Source organism: Chenopodium quinoa, unplaced genomic scaffold (assembly GCF_001683475.1).
Source record: "Chenopodium quinoa cultivar QQ74 unplaced genomic scaffold, ASM168347v1, whole genome shotgun sequence".
Classification (NCBI taxonomy): domain Eukaryota; kingdom Viridiplantae; phylum Streptophyta; class Magnoliopsida; order Caryophyllales; family Amaranthaceae; genus Chenopodium; species Chenopodium quinoa.
Genome location: NW_018744504.1, coordinates 585,088 through 598,175, shown reverse-complemented (window position 1 = coordinate 598,175; position 13,088 = coordinate 585,088). Strand labels below are relative to the sequence as shown.

General features: G+C 37.0%; 1 protein-coding gene across 1 annotated transcript; it reads left to right on the top strand.

The window, feature by feature from the left end:
- The first annotated feature begins 798 nt into the window (after positions 1 to 798).
- On the top strand, positions 799 to 4,396 carry LOC110698310 (isocitrate lyase-like). Its single transcript, XM_021875720.1, has 4 exons — positions 799 to 961; positions 2,167 to 3,019; positions 3,123 to 3,875; positions 3,996 to 4,396. Exons 1-4 carry the CDS (start codon positions 932 to 934, stop codon positions 4,091 to 4,093), a joined length of 1,734 nt encoding a protein of 577 aa, XP_021731412.1. The 5' UTR covers positions 799 to 931; the 3' UTR covers positions 4,094 to 4,396.
- The last annotated feature ends 8,692 nt before the right edge of the window (positions 4,397 to 13,088 follow it).

Sequence of the window (13,088 nt, the reverse complement as noted above, 5' to 3'; positions counted from 1 at the left end):
TTTCCCAAATTTAACTAAATCTATTAGAACTTAATGCTTGTTCACTTTAGCTTAATTTCAGTTCAGCTCCTAATTTCCTTCTCTTATAAAATATTCATTTTACCTCAGCTCAGTATAGCTTCAATCAGTTCAGCTCAATTCAATAAATGTGAACATGCCCTTATTTTATTTAAAATATGTGGAAATAAGATGAACAAATTAAAATAGGCTAGGATGAAATTTTGAGTTTCATAGATAGTTTTTTACGACAACCATTATATTCATGTACAAAAATTTGAGTAGGACTCAAGTACTACCTAATCAAACAATAAGTCTTGTATAAAGTAGACTGAAGACGGTCAATGTAGAGGTAACTTTAACAATTTTTTATGGTAAATTTAATCTCTTTAAGTGTAACTTTTAATTTGCAATTATTTTTGTATTTTAATATGTATTTTTGGTTTTATTAATGATTACGTGTTGTTATTAAGATAACTTTAAACCATCTTGTAATAATTTAATGTAAGTCCGTCTTAATAAGAATGTGTGCTAATCAAATACTGAGTACATAATACAAATTAAAGTATGTAACTATTTGTAATACAACATCTACCAAGCAATTTCTCTACCTAGCACGGTAAAAGATAAGTAGATAACTGTTTTTGTCCTCATCCTAGTTAAGGCACCCTAGTAATAAATGAATTAATAATGAAAATATGGATTAATTGGGTTTTTTGTTGTTATCTGCAAGGAGCTCGCATTCGTGTTAACCATGCTGTCAAATAATGGTGTGATCATTTTCTTCTATAAATAAGACAAGGAAGAAACCATTGCATCAACATTATTTTTGTTGTTCATTATATCATATCCTAAATTATTTCCTGAGTTTTTTTTAAGTTATCTTCTCTTCTTCTTTAATCTCCTCCACTTGGCAGGCAATTGAAGTCTAGCAATGGCTTCAACCTTCACGGTGCCTTCAATGGTAAACATGCAATTTTTGTTTAGTAATTTTAAGTTTTATTAATTTATTTCACTATACATAAGTTGATTGTTGATTGTTGATTTGTTGAGATCATATGATAGATGTATCACTTGTATGTAGTAGAGGCAAAGATAAACATAAAATTTAACTTCAAAATAGGATTAAGTCGAAAAATTAGAACATTTGTGTTAAACAAGCAAGTTAGGCCAATCAATTTATGTAATGTGTTATACAAGTTGGTGTCTTAGGCTCTTGTAATATGATGCGGTTAAAATCTTTTTTTGTCCGATATTGTGTCTGAAAATCAGAGCGCATTTGTTTCTGGGAGAATTATTTCTGACAATGCTCATAGTGATGGAATGATTTCACACTATGAAATTTTTTTATAACATACAAGTTAATATACAAAAGGTATTGAGGTCCATTAAAATTAGAGGAAGTTCCAATTAATCAATTTGATAAACAAAATTTGTTTATCAAATGGCAAAATAGTAAATAAAACAACATAAATGCCTAGTCATCATGGCATTTTCATAAATATATCAACAGTGGAACCCATATTTATTAAAAGTTGTTGATTTATTTACGATTTTGCCTTTTGATAAACACATTTTGTTTATCATATTGATAAACTTGTATTTTCTCTTAAAATTGAACGCATAAACGCATCTCAAAGTTGGAAAAAATTTAAGATAACCTAAACAGTGGTGTGACTTTTTATAGCAAAATTGCCTAAAATTAGTATTGCTTAGATAATATCATCCAAATTTATAGAATAAACATATACCACACCATAAATTTGTGTATCATATATACAAAGTACACTTTTTTTTTTATATATATACAAGAATTAATTAGTGTATCATATGTAATTCCATAAGAATTTGACATAAGGCTAATTTACTTGCCAATTTATTTACGGAGTATAAAATAATTCCCATTCTATTTATTTATTTTTGTACATTTAATAACTATTCATAATATTTCTGCCAAAGTACAATTTAGTTTTGTTCTCTGCAAATATTGTTCATGCTTCATATGGTCAACTTAAAAAAAAAAAAACATATGAAGCTAATCGATCATTTTTAGACAATTGGACTGTATATATATAACAGTGATTACCATTTATTAAAATTACTGGTTAATTTATTAAGATAAGTTACAAAATAGTTATTCATGTTATGTTACATATTTGGTATGCATAGATAATGGAGGAAGAAGTTCGATTCGAAGCAGAGGTAGCAGAGGTGGAAGCATGGTGGAACACAGATCGCTTCAAGCTAACTCATCGTCCATACTCGGCCCGAGACATCGTCTCTCTTCGAGGCACCCTCAGGCAAAACTACGCCTCGAACGACCTAGCCAAGAAGTTGTGGCGCATCCTTAAGAGCCACCAAGCTAAGGGTACTGCCTCTAGGACCTTTGGTGCATTGGACCCTGTCCAAGTCACCATGATGGCAAAGCACCTCGACACGATTTATGTGTCGGGGTGGCAGTGCTCGTCTACACATACTTCCACGAACGAACCCGGCCCTGACCTTGCTGACTACCCCTATGATACCGTCCCTAATAAGGTGGAACATCTCTTCTTTGCTCAACAATACCATGATCGAAAGCAAAGGGAGGCTCGAATGAGCCTGCCTCGCGAGGAGAGGGCTCGAACGCCTTATGTTGATTACCTTAAGCCTATTATTGCTGATGGGGATACTGGTTTTGGTGGTGCTACTGCTACTGTTAAGCTGTGTAAGCTTTTCGTGGAGCGCGGCGCTGCTGGAGTTCATATAGAGGATCAGTCTTCTGTGACTAAGAAGTGTGGTCATATGGGTGGGAAGGTTTTGGTGCCGGTTAGTGAACACATTAACCGGCTCGTGGCTGCTAGGCTACAATTTGATGTGATGGGGACTGAGACTGTCTTGGTGGCTAGGACTGATTCTGTTGCAGCTACTTTAATTCAGTCTAATATTGATACTCGCGACCACCAGTTCATCTTGGGGGCTACTAACCCGGTTGTTCGTGGTAAGGGCCTTGCTACTATCCTCTTTGAGGCCACCAATTCAGGTAAGCAGGGATGCAATGGCTACACTAATTGATTTAGGACGTAAATTGACACCTTCTTTTATGTTGATATGTTAAATTTAAAATGCTAGATTCGCCACTGCAGGTAAGTCAGGGCCTGAGCTGCAAGCTCTAGAAGACGAGTGGCTAGCAAAAGCACAGTTGAAGACTTTCTCCGAGTGTGTAAGTGATGCAATCAAGGGACTGAATGGAATAGGAGAAATGGAGAAGAATAAGAGACTTAATGAGTGGAAGAATCACTCAAGCTTCGATAAGTGTTTGTCCAATGAAGAATCTAGAGAGATTGCATCAAAATTAGGCCTCCAAAACTTGTTTTGGGACTGGGACTTGCCAAGGACTAGGGAAGGGTTCTACAGGTTTAAGGGATCCGTCGATGCTGCCATTTTACGTGGATGGGCATTCGCTCCTCAAACAGACTTAATCTGGATGGAGACCTCAGGTCCTAACCTCCTCGAGTGTACTAAATTCGCCAATGGGGTGAAGTCGAGGCAGCCTGAAATGATGTTAGCCTATAATCTCTCGCCTTCATTCAATTGGGATGCATCTGGTATGAATGATCAGCAAATGATGGACTTTATCCCTAAGATTGCCAAGCTCGGGTTTTGTTGGCAGTTCATTACTCTTGCTGGTTTTCATGCTGATGCTTTAGTCATTGACACTTTTGCCAAAGACTATGCTAAGAGGGGTATGCTAGCTTATGTTGAAAGGATTCAAAGGGAGGAAAGAACTAATGAAGTTGATACTCTTGCACATCAAAAATGGTCGGGTGCCAATTACTACGATCGTGTGTTAAGGACTGTTCAGGGTGGTATCACCTCAACCGCGGCCATGGGCAAAGGTCACAACATACTCTCCCTATTTTCTTTTAATTTTCGATGTAACTTTGAACTCGAATCATAACATTCTATATGTTTTTATTTTGTGCTAACGAGTTTTTTGTGGGTGTTGATTACAATAGGGGTTACGGAGGAACAATTCAAGGAGACATGGACTAGGCCAGGATCGAGTTCGGACATGGGAAACGGGGATGAGGTGCTTGCTAGGCCAAGGATGTAACTTGAACGAACTTGACTACAGATGTTTGGGTTGGAAGGATGATATAAAAACTCATGTTTTCAATTAATATTGGCTAAACAGATTAAAACTCATATTGATCAAAATGGTTGATAATGTTTTTAAGCTAGTTATTACTGTTATTACCAATGTTTGTTACAAATATTTTCAAGTGTATGATGAAAATTCAAAGCCCATGTATTATGGTTAGCAATGTAGTAGTAATGAAATTCACTCCAATTTTTTAAGCAATACCGCCATCGAGCATCGGCCAATATTTGACACAATGTATTATTGTTTGCAAAATAGTACAGACTTTTTTTTTTTTGGTCTCACAAATATTTTGACACAATTTTATCAACTGCAAAATTCATGCTTTTGAAAAATGAAGGCCCAATAAAATACAGGTTCCAACAAAAATAAGAAAGTAGTCCAGCCCATCAATAAAATTAATAAAGCCAGTCTTAAAAGAAAGGGGCTACATCCTTATGAACCCGAAAAAAGGGTAGGTCAGAGTAATGGATTATGAGGTTACACAGTACAAAATATTTGGGCTAAATCAACATAATAATATTTATAGTCATGAGTTATATTCAAATCAATTACACCTATTATTGCCAGAGATTGTTTTATATAACCGAGTGTACCATACACATGAGTATTTGTTCTCACTTTGATGATTGTATTTTTATTTTTATCATCAAATAAAGAGCAAAAACTAATCTTAGGTTAGTTTGATGTATGGTACACCTGGGTGTATATAATAAATTCTAATTATTGTCATCGTGTAAACTATAGGATAATAAATAATGGATCCATCCTTAATTTGAAGTGATGGATGAAGATAGATACCATGAGTCATGACTATTATAAAGGATAATTTTGAAAAGCCGTATTTATCCTCGATTATAAGAGATGGAGGTAATCCCGAATTGTGAGAGATATTCTCTTTTGAGATAATATATTCTCTTACCATTTGTTATTTTTATTCTCCATTGTAGTACAAGTTGGAAACTTGCAATATTCTTAGATAAATAATTGAGAATGTCAATGAGGGGTAACAACACGCATATACAAGAATTTACAAACTAATAAAGTAGTTTGGCCGAACAAAGAAAGGAATGATATGCTACAACTACAACTACAACTACAACTTCAATCAAATTATCCTATAAAATTTGTGCATTTGGTGCGCAATATATGTGTTCCTAACTTTAGGCAGATATTATGGACCAAAAAAGATAGTCGTTCCCTCTTACTTGGTTCTTGTGGTAAATTTATTATCTTCTTTTTCTTCTTGCCTTCCTCCCACAAGTGGGGTCGGTTACATGAAGTAGCATAAGGATTTCTCGAAAGGTCACTCATCCTAGTACTACTCACGATTAGGGGTGGGACTTCGGTCTGGCAGTTCGGTTTGACCTCAGTTTGAAACGGTTTCGGTTTGAAACGGTTCGGGTTAAAACGGTTTCATTTAGACGGCGGGTCGGTTCAGTTCGATTTTGATTAGTCACAGGTCGGTTCGGTTTCGGTTATTTTTGTACGATTTAAATTCGGTTCGGGTCATAAACGGTTCGATTTATAAACAGTTCGGGTCATAATCAGATCGGTTAGAAACGGGTCGCTTCAGGGGCGGATTTACTCGGGTCAATGCCGGTTCGGTTTTTAAACGGTTCGGTTAATAATCGGGTCGGTTTGAAACAGGTCGGTTCAGGGGCGGGTTTACCCGGGTCAATGCCCATTCGGTTTATAAACGGTTCGGGTCGTGATCTGACCGGTTTGAAACGGATCGGTTCAGGGGCGGTTTTACCGGGTCAACGCCGGTCCGGGTTCATAACGGTTCGGGTCATGAACGAATTATTTTGAAATGGGTCGGTTCAGGGGCGGGTTTACCCGGGTTAATGCTAGTTCGATTCATATCGGTTCGGTTTATACTCGGTTTGGTGCTAAAATCGTTCGGGTTAGTTTGGTAATCGGTTAAATTGGATCGGGTTGAAATCGAGTTCTAAAAAGTGGTTTTGACCAGTTAGCGCGTTTTGTTTTATATCAAGTTGGGACTAGTATTTCCCATTCATTAGCGGGTCGGCATAGGTTGGTGAAAAAAATAATGGATCGAGTAGAAATTGGGTTTTCAGAGATTTTTGACCGGTTAGCTATTTTCGTTTTATATAAAGTTGGGACTTCGTCACTTTATTTTCAGACATCGGATTATATACAATTACACAAATCTTCATTTATTCAATTATTCTATATCATGTTAATATGTTATGTTTCAAGTTTGGTTATACTCTTGTTGTTGTTTATTCGATATTATCATATTAGTCTATTACAAATTTATAATGTATTAATGTATTATTGTTTCATTATTAAATATATATTATTAGGTTATCAGCTTCTTGTTGGATTGTTTTAGATATCGTGTCATGACCATGTTTTGATGAGTTGCTACTTTGAATACGATAAATCGATTCAGATATCAGATTATATAGAATTACAGAAATTCTCATTCATTCTATATCATGTTAATGTGTTATGTTTCAAATTTGGTTATAGTCTTGTTGTTGTTTATTAAATATTAGTCTATTACAAATTTATAAGGTATTAATGTATTATTGTTTCATTATCAAATATTATCAGGCTATCAGCTTCTTGTTTTAATTGTTTTAAAGATCGCGTCATAACCATGATTTGATGAATTGGTACTTTGAATACGATAAATCGATAATTGATATTGTAATAAACTAATAATTTAATGTTACGGAACTATATTTGGATGTTTAATTAAAATCACGATTATTCAATTTCCCATTAGTCTAATAAAGTAATAATTGACAATTGTTTGTAACTATTCCATAATTTTGGTGTTAAAGTTATATTGCTGAATTACTTTGTTGTCTTACCCTCTCTAATCACCTTTTAAGATTACGTGCCTACAAGGCTGCAACATATATATGTTGCAGCTTGCAAGTTAAAGAAGACGGGTGGGGAAGTAGAAGTATTCAATTAGATCGATCATCAACTGTTTTAAGTTTTAATATCAGATACATTTATCGATTATCTATACATACCAATGATAGTATGATACCAATCGTACCATACATTATTATTTATTACATATACTGATATGCATATAACTAATATACATTAAATATGTCATATTGAATCAATTCCAATTTCCAAACATTTGTGTTTCTTACAATTTATAAGTTACATAAAGTTAAGAGTACAGTAGTGTTTTTATTTGTACGTAGCTATGAATAAAAAAAACATACTATCCAAATCCATTATCCCATGATCTGTGTCACCGTCTTATATTAAATATCATCCATTGATTTGCATGTCATCTAACGGCCTATCATCGCACACATTCCAATTCACGATCCGTGTGTTTTCTTTTCCACCAATCAGATCACTCTTACCATCGTCTCTTTAGTACTCTTTTTGATTTCTCTCTCGTTTTCTTAATCCTCTTCTGTAATATTATCAATTTTTTGAAGTCATGGCTGCTAATATGCTCACTGCTCTCTCGTTTTCTCTCTCATCTCCTCTTCCTTCTTCCTTTCTTCTTCTTCCTTCTTCTCCCTTCTTCCGTCTATGTTCTCCTTTCTTCCATCTCGTTTCTCCGTCTCCGTCCACCGGCACCACGCACGACGGTTTTTATGGTCAAATTCGACCACGAAACTCTAGATCTAGTTGTTTCATGATCGAATTTGGCCTTTTAAAACCAAATTCGAGGCCAAATTCAGGATTAATATATAAGGTGTTTTCGTTCTTCCTTTTTTTATTTTCTGTTTTTCTTTTTAATTTTTTTTCAAGTTGTGGGCAACGGAGGGGGCCGAGTTAGGGTGGGTGCGGCGGCGGTTAGACTGGGTTCGGGTGGGTGGGGAGGGAGGATTTTTCGAGGGAGGGAGGGAGTTTTATGGTGGGTGAGCAATTAGAGTGAGTTGGGGGGTTTCGAGGATGTTGGGTTTCGTGGGGGTGGGTGGGGTGGGGTTACGGTGGGTTTGGGTTTTTTTTCGATTTTTTTGTATGGGGTGGGGTGGGGTGTGTTACGGTGACGGTGGTGGGTGTGGTTGGGGTTGGGTCTGGTTTTTTTTTTTTTTTTTTACAGTGACGGTGGTGGTGGGGTGGGGTGGGGTTTGTTAAGGGGGTGGGGTGGGGTACGTTACGGTGATGGTGGTAGGTGGGGTGGGGTATGGGTCTGGGTTTTTATTATTTACGGTGACGGTGGTGGATGGGGTGGGGTAAGGTTTGGGTCTGGGTTTTTTTATTTACGGTGGGTGGTGGGGTGGGGTGGGGTGGGTTACGGTAATTATGGTGGGTGCGGGGGTGATGTTAGGGTGGGTCTGGGTTGACGTTGGTGGGGTGGGGGTGGGTTACGGTAACGATGGTGGGGTGGGGGTGGGTTACGGTAACGGTGGTGGGTGGGGGGTAGTGTTAGGGTGGGTCTGGGGTGACGGCGGGGGTGGTGTTAGGGTGGGTTACGGTGGTGGGTGGGTGGAGGGTGGTTGGATTGGGTGGGTGGCCAAATTTTTTCATTTTTTTATTTAATTTATAACTCCTAATTTAGTTATACAACAATATAATTTTAATTTTATAATAGCAAAAAAATTTACAAATTTAAATCAATAATTATATGTAAAAAAAATTGTACTGTTAAAATATATTTCGTGGAATTCTAACAAATTGTTAAAGGTTGTAAATAGTTCAATTTGAATGGAACGGGTTGTAAACGGTTCGGTTTAAATAGTTTGTAATCGGATCGGTTTAAACGGGTTGCGGTTTGAAAATAGTTCGGTTTAAACGGTTTAATGGGTTATAACAGTTTGGTTTAAACGGTTAGCGGGTTGTAAATGGTTCGATTTAAACGGTTTTTTCCTACGGTTTAAACGGTTTCGGTTTATAAACGGTTCGGTTTAATTAGTTAGCGGGTTAACATTAATCGGTTCAAACGGTTTCGGTTTATAAACGGTTTGGTTTGTTATTGGTTTACGGTTCGTAACGGGTTAACATTAATTGGTTCGGTTTGGTTTCGGTTTGACATTATACGGTTCAGTTCGGTTTTCGGTTTAAAATTAGCGGGTTATAAACGGTTCGGTCCGTGATGGTTCGGTTCGGTAACGGACGGTTTCACGGTTCGGTTTGAAAAGTCCCACCCCTACTCACGATCATTGTGGCTAATGTCAAGAGATGTGATAAAGTTTTACGTTGGCTGTCACTGGCCTATTGTAACCCTCCTTTTTTTTGTGGTAGATGTATTATGTTCTTTAAATTTGTTGGCATATTTTTGTTGAATATGAATGGACTGCCTGAAAGGCTGAAAACAAACTATACTATGTGAAAAAAAAAATAAAAAAAAAATAACTATACACTAGCACAATGCTGAAAATTACAGTGAATTATATAAGGTACTGTAGCATATTGCACAAAATACTGTATAAAATAAAGGAATTTGTCACGTAATAAATGATCAGTCAAATCTGGCTTAGCTTTAATGCATGCTTAGTGGAAGGCATTAATCCATATTTAATACAATAATTTTCAGGTGAAAGGAATCGCAAACCAAATCTAAGCCAAGAGCCTTGTGAGTTGTGACAAATAATATGGAAGCTTCCAAATCATGAAATAAACAAATGGATAATTTGTCAATTACTACTGCAAGTTAATACCACTTGTAAATTACTACCGCAAATTTAAAAAATTGTGAATTACTACCGCAAAAAAATTTAAGATGTTGCGATTACTACCAAACACCCATTAGACCCAACTATGACGTCATTATATTACTTTAACCCATGTTTGACCATAGTTAAAGGGTTATAATAACGTCATAGTTGGGTTTAATGGGGGTTTGGTAGTAATCGCAACATCTTTAAAAAATTTGCGGTTGTAATTCACAATTTTTTTAATTTGCGGTAGTAATTTACAAAGTGGTATTAAATTGCGGTAGTAATTGGTATATTATCCTAAACAAATAAATGTATTTGTACTACAAACAGTGGGACTTAGGAGTATTTTTCTTCAAACCATAACAAGAAAAAATGCCAAGTACAAGCTAAGTTAGCTTGTTTTAGGAGTTAAATTGTATGGCATCTAACTAGTAGCTAAAACTTTTAGAGGGAATTAAGTAAAATAACTACCTAAAACTCAAACCCAAAAAAAAAAAAAAAAAAAAAAAAAAAAAAACAAAAAAAGTGTTTGAATTACTATAGAGTAGTTGGTAATAATAAGGTGGGAAAAACATGGCCTTAATATATATAATTTGAAAATTTTTGTGATTCAACATGATAATTTGAGATTTTAAATCATTCTTAATTTATTTTAGGTACTAATCATTTCATAATTACCTATTCTATATGTCTAATCTTTTCAATTATTGCTACTAAAAATTAACAAGCACATCTAGCAAAGAACCTTGTATAATACTAGTAATAGTTGTTTGGGTACTAAAATGGTCACACCCATTTTAGTCTTGGGTAACTCTACCCATATAAGCCCAAAGGCCATAAAAAAGGTATAAAAGGCCCCAAATAAGTCAAATACATCAATATGGCCTTCAACGGCCCACATATGTAATTTTAGGGCTCATAAACCCACTTATGTACTCATATAAATACCCCTCAAAGGGCATAAGGTAAAAGGAGGTCACTCTTATCATCTAAGATGACCATACTCCTCCACTCTCTCCCCTAAACTCCTCTCAAAATATGCATTGTTTGGCAACTAACTTGGGCGTCGGAGGCTCCGCCCCGGGTTCAACCCCCGGGGCTCGGGGTTCATTTTGCAGGTCCATTCAAGGCCCAAATTCGAGGTTCTCAGACACCCCTCCAAGGCCCGATTAGCTCATTTTTTGCCGAAACAATTTGGCGCCGTTTGTGGGGATACGAGTACTACTACCCATGAAAATCCACTAATTCATGGCTACTGTGTTCTATCACGAAAAAGGGTCAAAATTTCTAGCAAATTTAACCCAAAATTATTACTCCTGTCAAAAGGGGTAATCATTCTTGCAAATGGTGGAGATGATAGATAAACATTTTGATTTGTCACCAATCTAACCACTACTAACAAGGTACTTCTTGCCTTTACAAAAAAATTGGGAAATATTCCATGAATATGGTCAAACCTTAATTATTCTTGAAGAAGAATAAAAGCTAGATCTACGTGGCTCTAATGGAAAGCTCACAAAAGCGAGCCTTTCATTCACACCACCAAGTTGAAGAGGCAGCAGGTGGCATGAAACATACATAAAAAATCAATCAAGTTTATGTAAATTCAATGCTTGCCGAAGGAAATTGCCATTGTCTTCATCACAAGCTTCAAGGCTCACAACTCCACCACTAGAACGACTCACCATTTCATCCTAGGCAACACATGCCGAGGTCAATGGGGGTCAAGGCTAGTATTGTGAAGTGAGCCAAATCTATTCACATCACATCTAAAGTAGCAGCCGAAGAAGATCCGAGGTTGTCTACCATTGTTGAAGCTTAAAAAAGCTCAAACTATCACCAATCTAAAAATCCGAAGCAAATAGCTCGGATAAGCAAAAGGAATCCGAAGCTCATCGAGCCGAGGCTATTCGAAGATGTTTCAGCCCAAGCCGAAGGTGTTCTGGGCAAGCCAGCCGAGCCGAGACCGGTGTTTCGGCCAAGCCTAAGGCTTTTCAGCCGAGGCTATCCGAAGGAGTTTCAGCCCAAGCCGAAGGCGTTCTGGGCGAGTCGAAGGTGATTCAGCAGAAACCAAGGGTGGTACAGTTTATCGCTCCCAAGTTAAGGTCGGTAACCATTGCCGAGCCGAAGCTCACCTCTTATCTCCTGGCCAAGGCTAGCCATAGCCGAAGCCGAGCCCAGCCGAGGTTTACCTTCGCCGAGATTCGAGCTCCCAGCCGAAGCTCACAACCATATGAGCCGAGGGTGCTGCCGAAGATGGTTTGTCTGAACCGGAGAAAGAGTAATCAACTCTTTCTATCCCCGGATCAAGAGTAATAAACTCTTTCTATCCTCGGATCAAGAGTAATAAACTCTTTCTATCCTTGGATCAAGAGTAAACTCTTTTTATCCCCGGATCAAGAGTAATAAACTCTTTCTATCTTCGGATCAAGAGTAAACTCTTTCTATCCCCGGATCAAGAGTAATAAACTCTTTCTATCTTCGGATCAAGAGTAAACTCTTTCTATCCTCGGATCAAGAGTAATAAACTCTTTCTATCCTCGGATTAAGGGTAAACTCTTTCTATCCTCGGATCAAGGGTAAACTCTTTTTATCCTCGGATTAAGAGTAAAACTCTTTCTATCTTCGGATCAAGAGTAACAAACTCTTTCTATCCTCGGATTAAGGGTGAACTCTTTCTATCTTCGGATCAAGAGTAAACTCTTTCTATCCTCGGATCAAGAGTAATAAACTCTTTCTATCCTCGGATCAAGAGTAAACTCTTTCTATCCCCCGATCAAGAGTAATAAACTCTTTCTATCCTCGGATCAAGAGTAATAAACTCTTTCTATCTTCGGATCAAGAGTAAACTCTTTCTATCCTCGGATCAAGAGTAATAAACTTTTTCTATCCTCGGATCAAGAGTAAACTCTTTCTATCCCCGGATCAAGAGTAATAAACTCTTTCTATATTCGGATCAAGAGTAAACTCTTTCTATCCTCGGATCAAGAGTAATAAACTCTTTCTATCCTCGGATCAAGAGTAATTAGCTTTTTCAATCCTTGGATCAAGAGTGTTGCCTCGGATGAACTCTTTCAGTCCTCGGATCAAGAGTAATTAACTCTTTCAATCCTTGGATCAAGAGTGTTGCCTCGGATGAACTCTTTCAGTCCTCGGATCAAACCTTGGATCAAGAGTGTTTCCTCGGATGAACTCTTTCAGTCCTCGGATCAAGAGTAATTAACTCTTTCAATCCTTGGATCAAGAGTGTTGCCTCGGATGAACTCTTTCAGTCCTCGGATCAAACCTTGGATCAAGAGTGTTGCCTCGGATGAACTCTTTCAGTCCTCGGA

Bases quoted from the DNA above. Each gene is read 5' to 3' on its own strand.
- LOC110698310 (XM_021875720.1), top strand. From the start codon at position 932: ATGGCTTCAACCTTCACGGTGCCTTCAATG. The intron at 3,020-3,122 runs GTAAGCAGGGAT...TCGCCACTGCAG, and splicing joins CTTTGAGGCCACCAATTCAG to GTAAGTCAGGGCCTGAGCTG. The intron at 3,876-3,995 runs GTCACAACATAC...TGATTACAATAG, and splicing joins AACCGCGGCCATGGGCAAAG to GGGTTACGGAGGAACAATTC.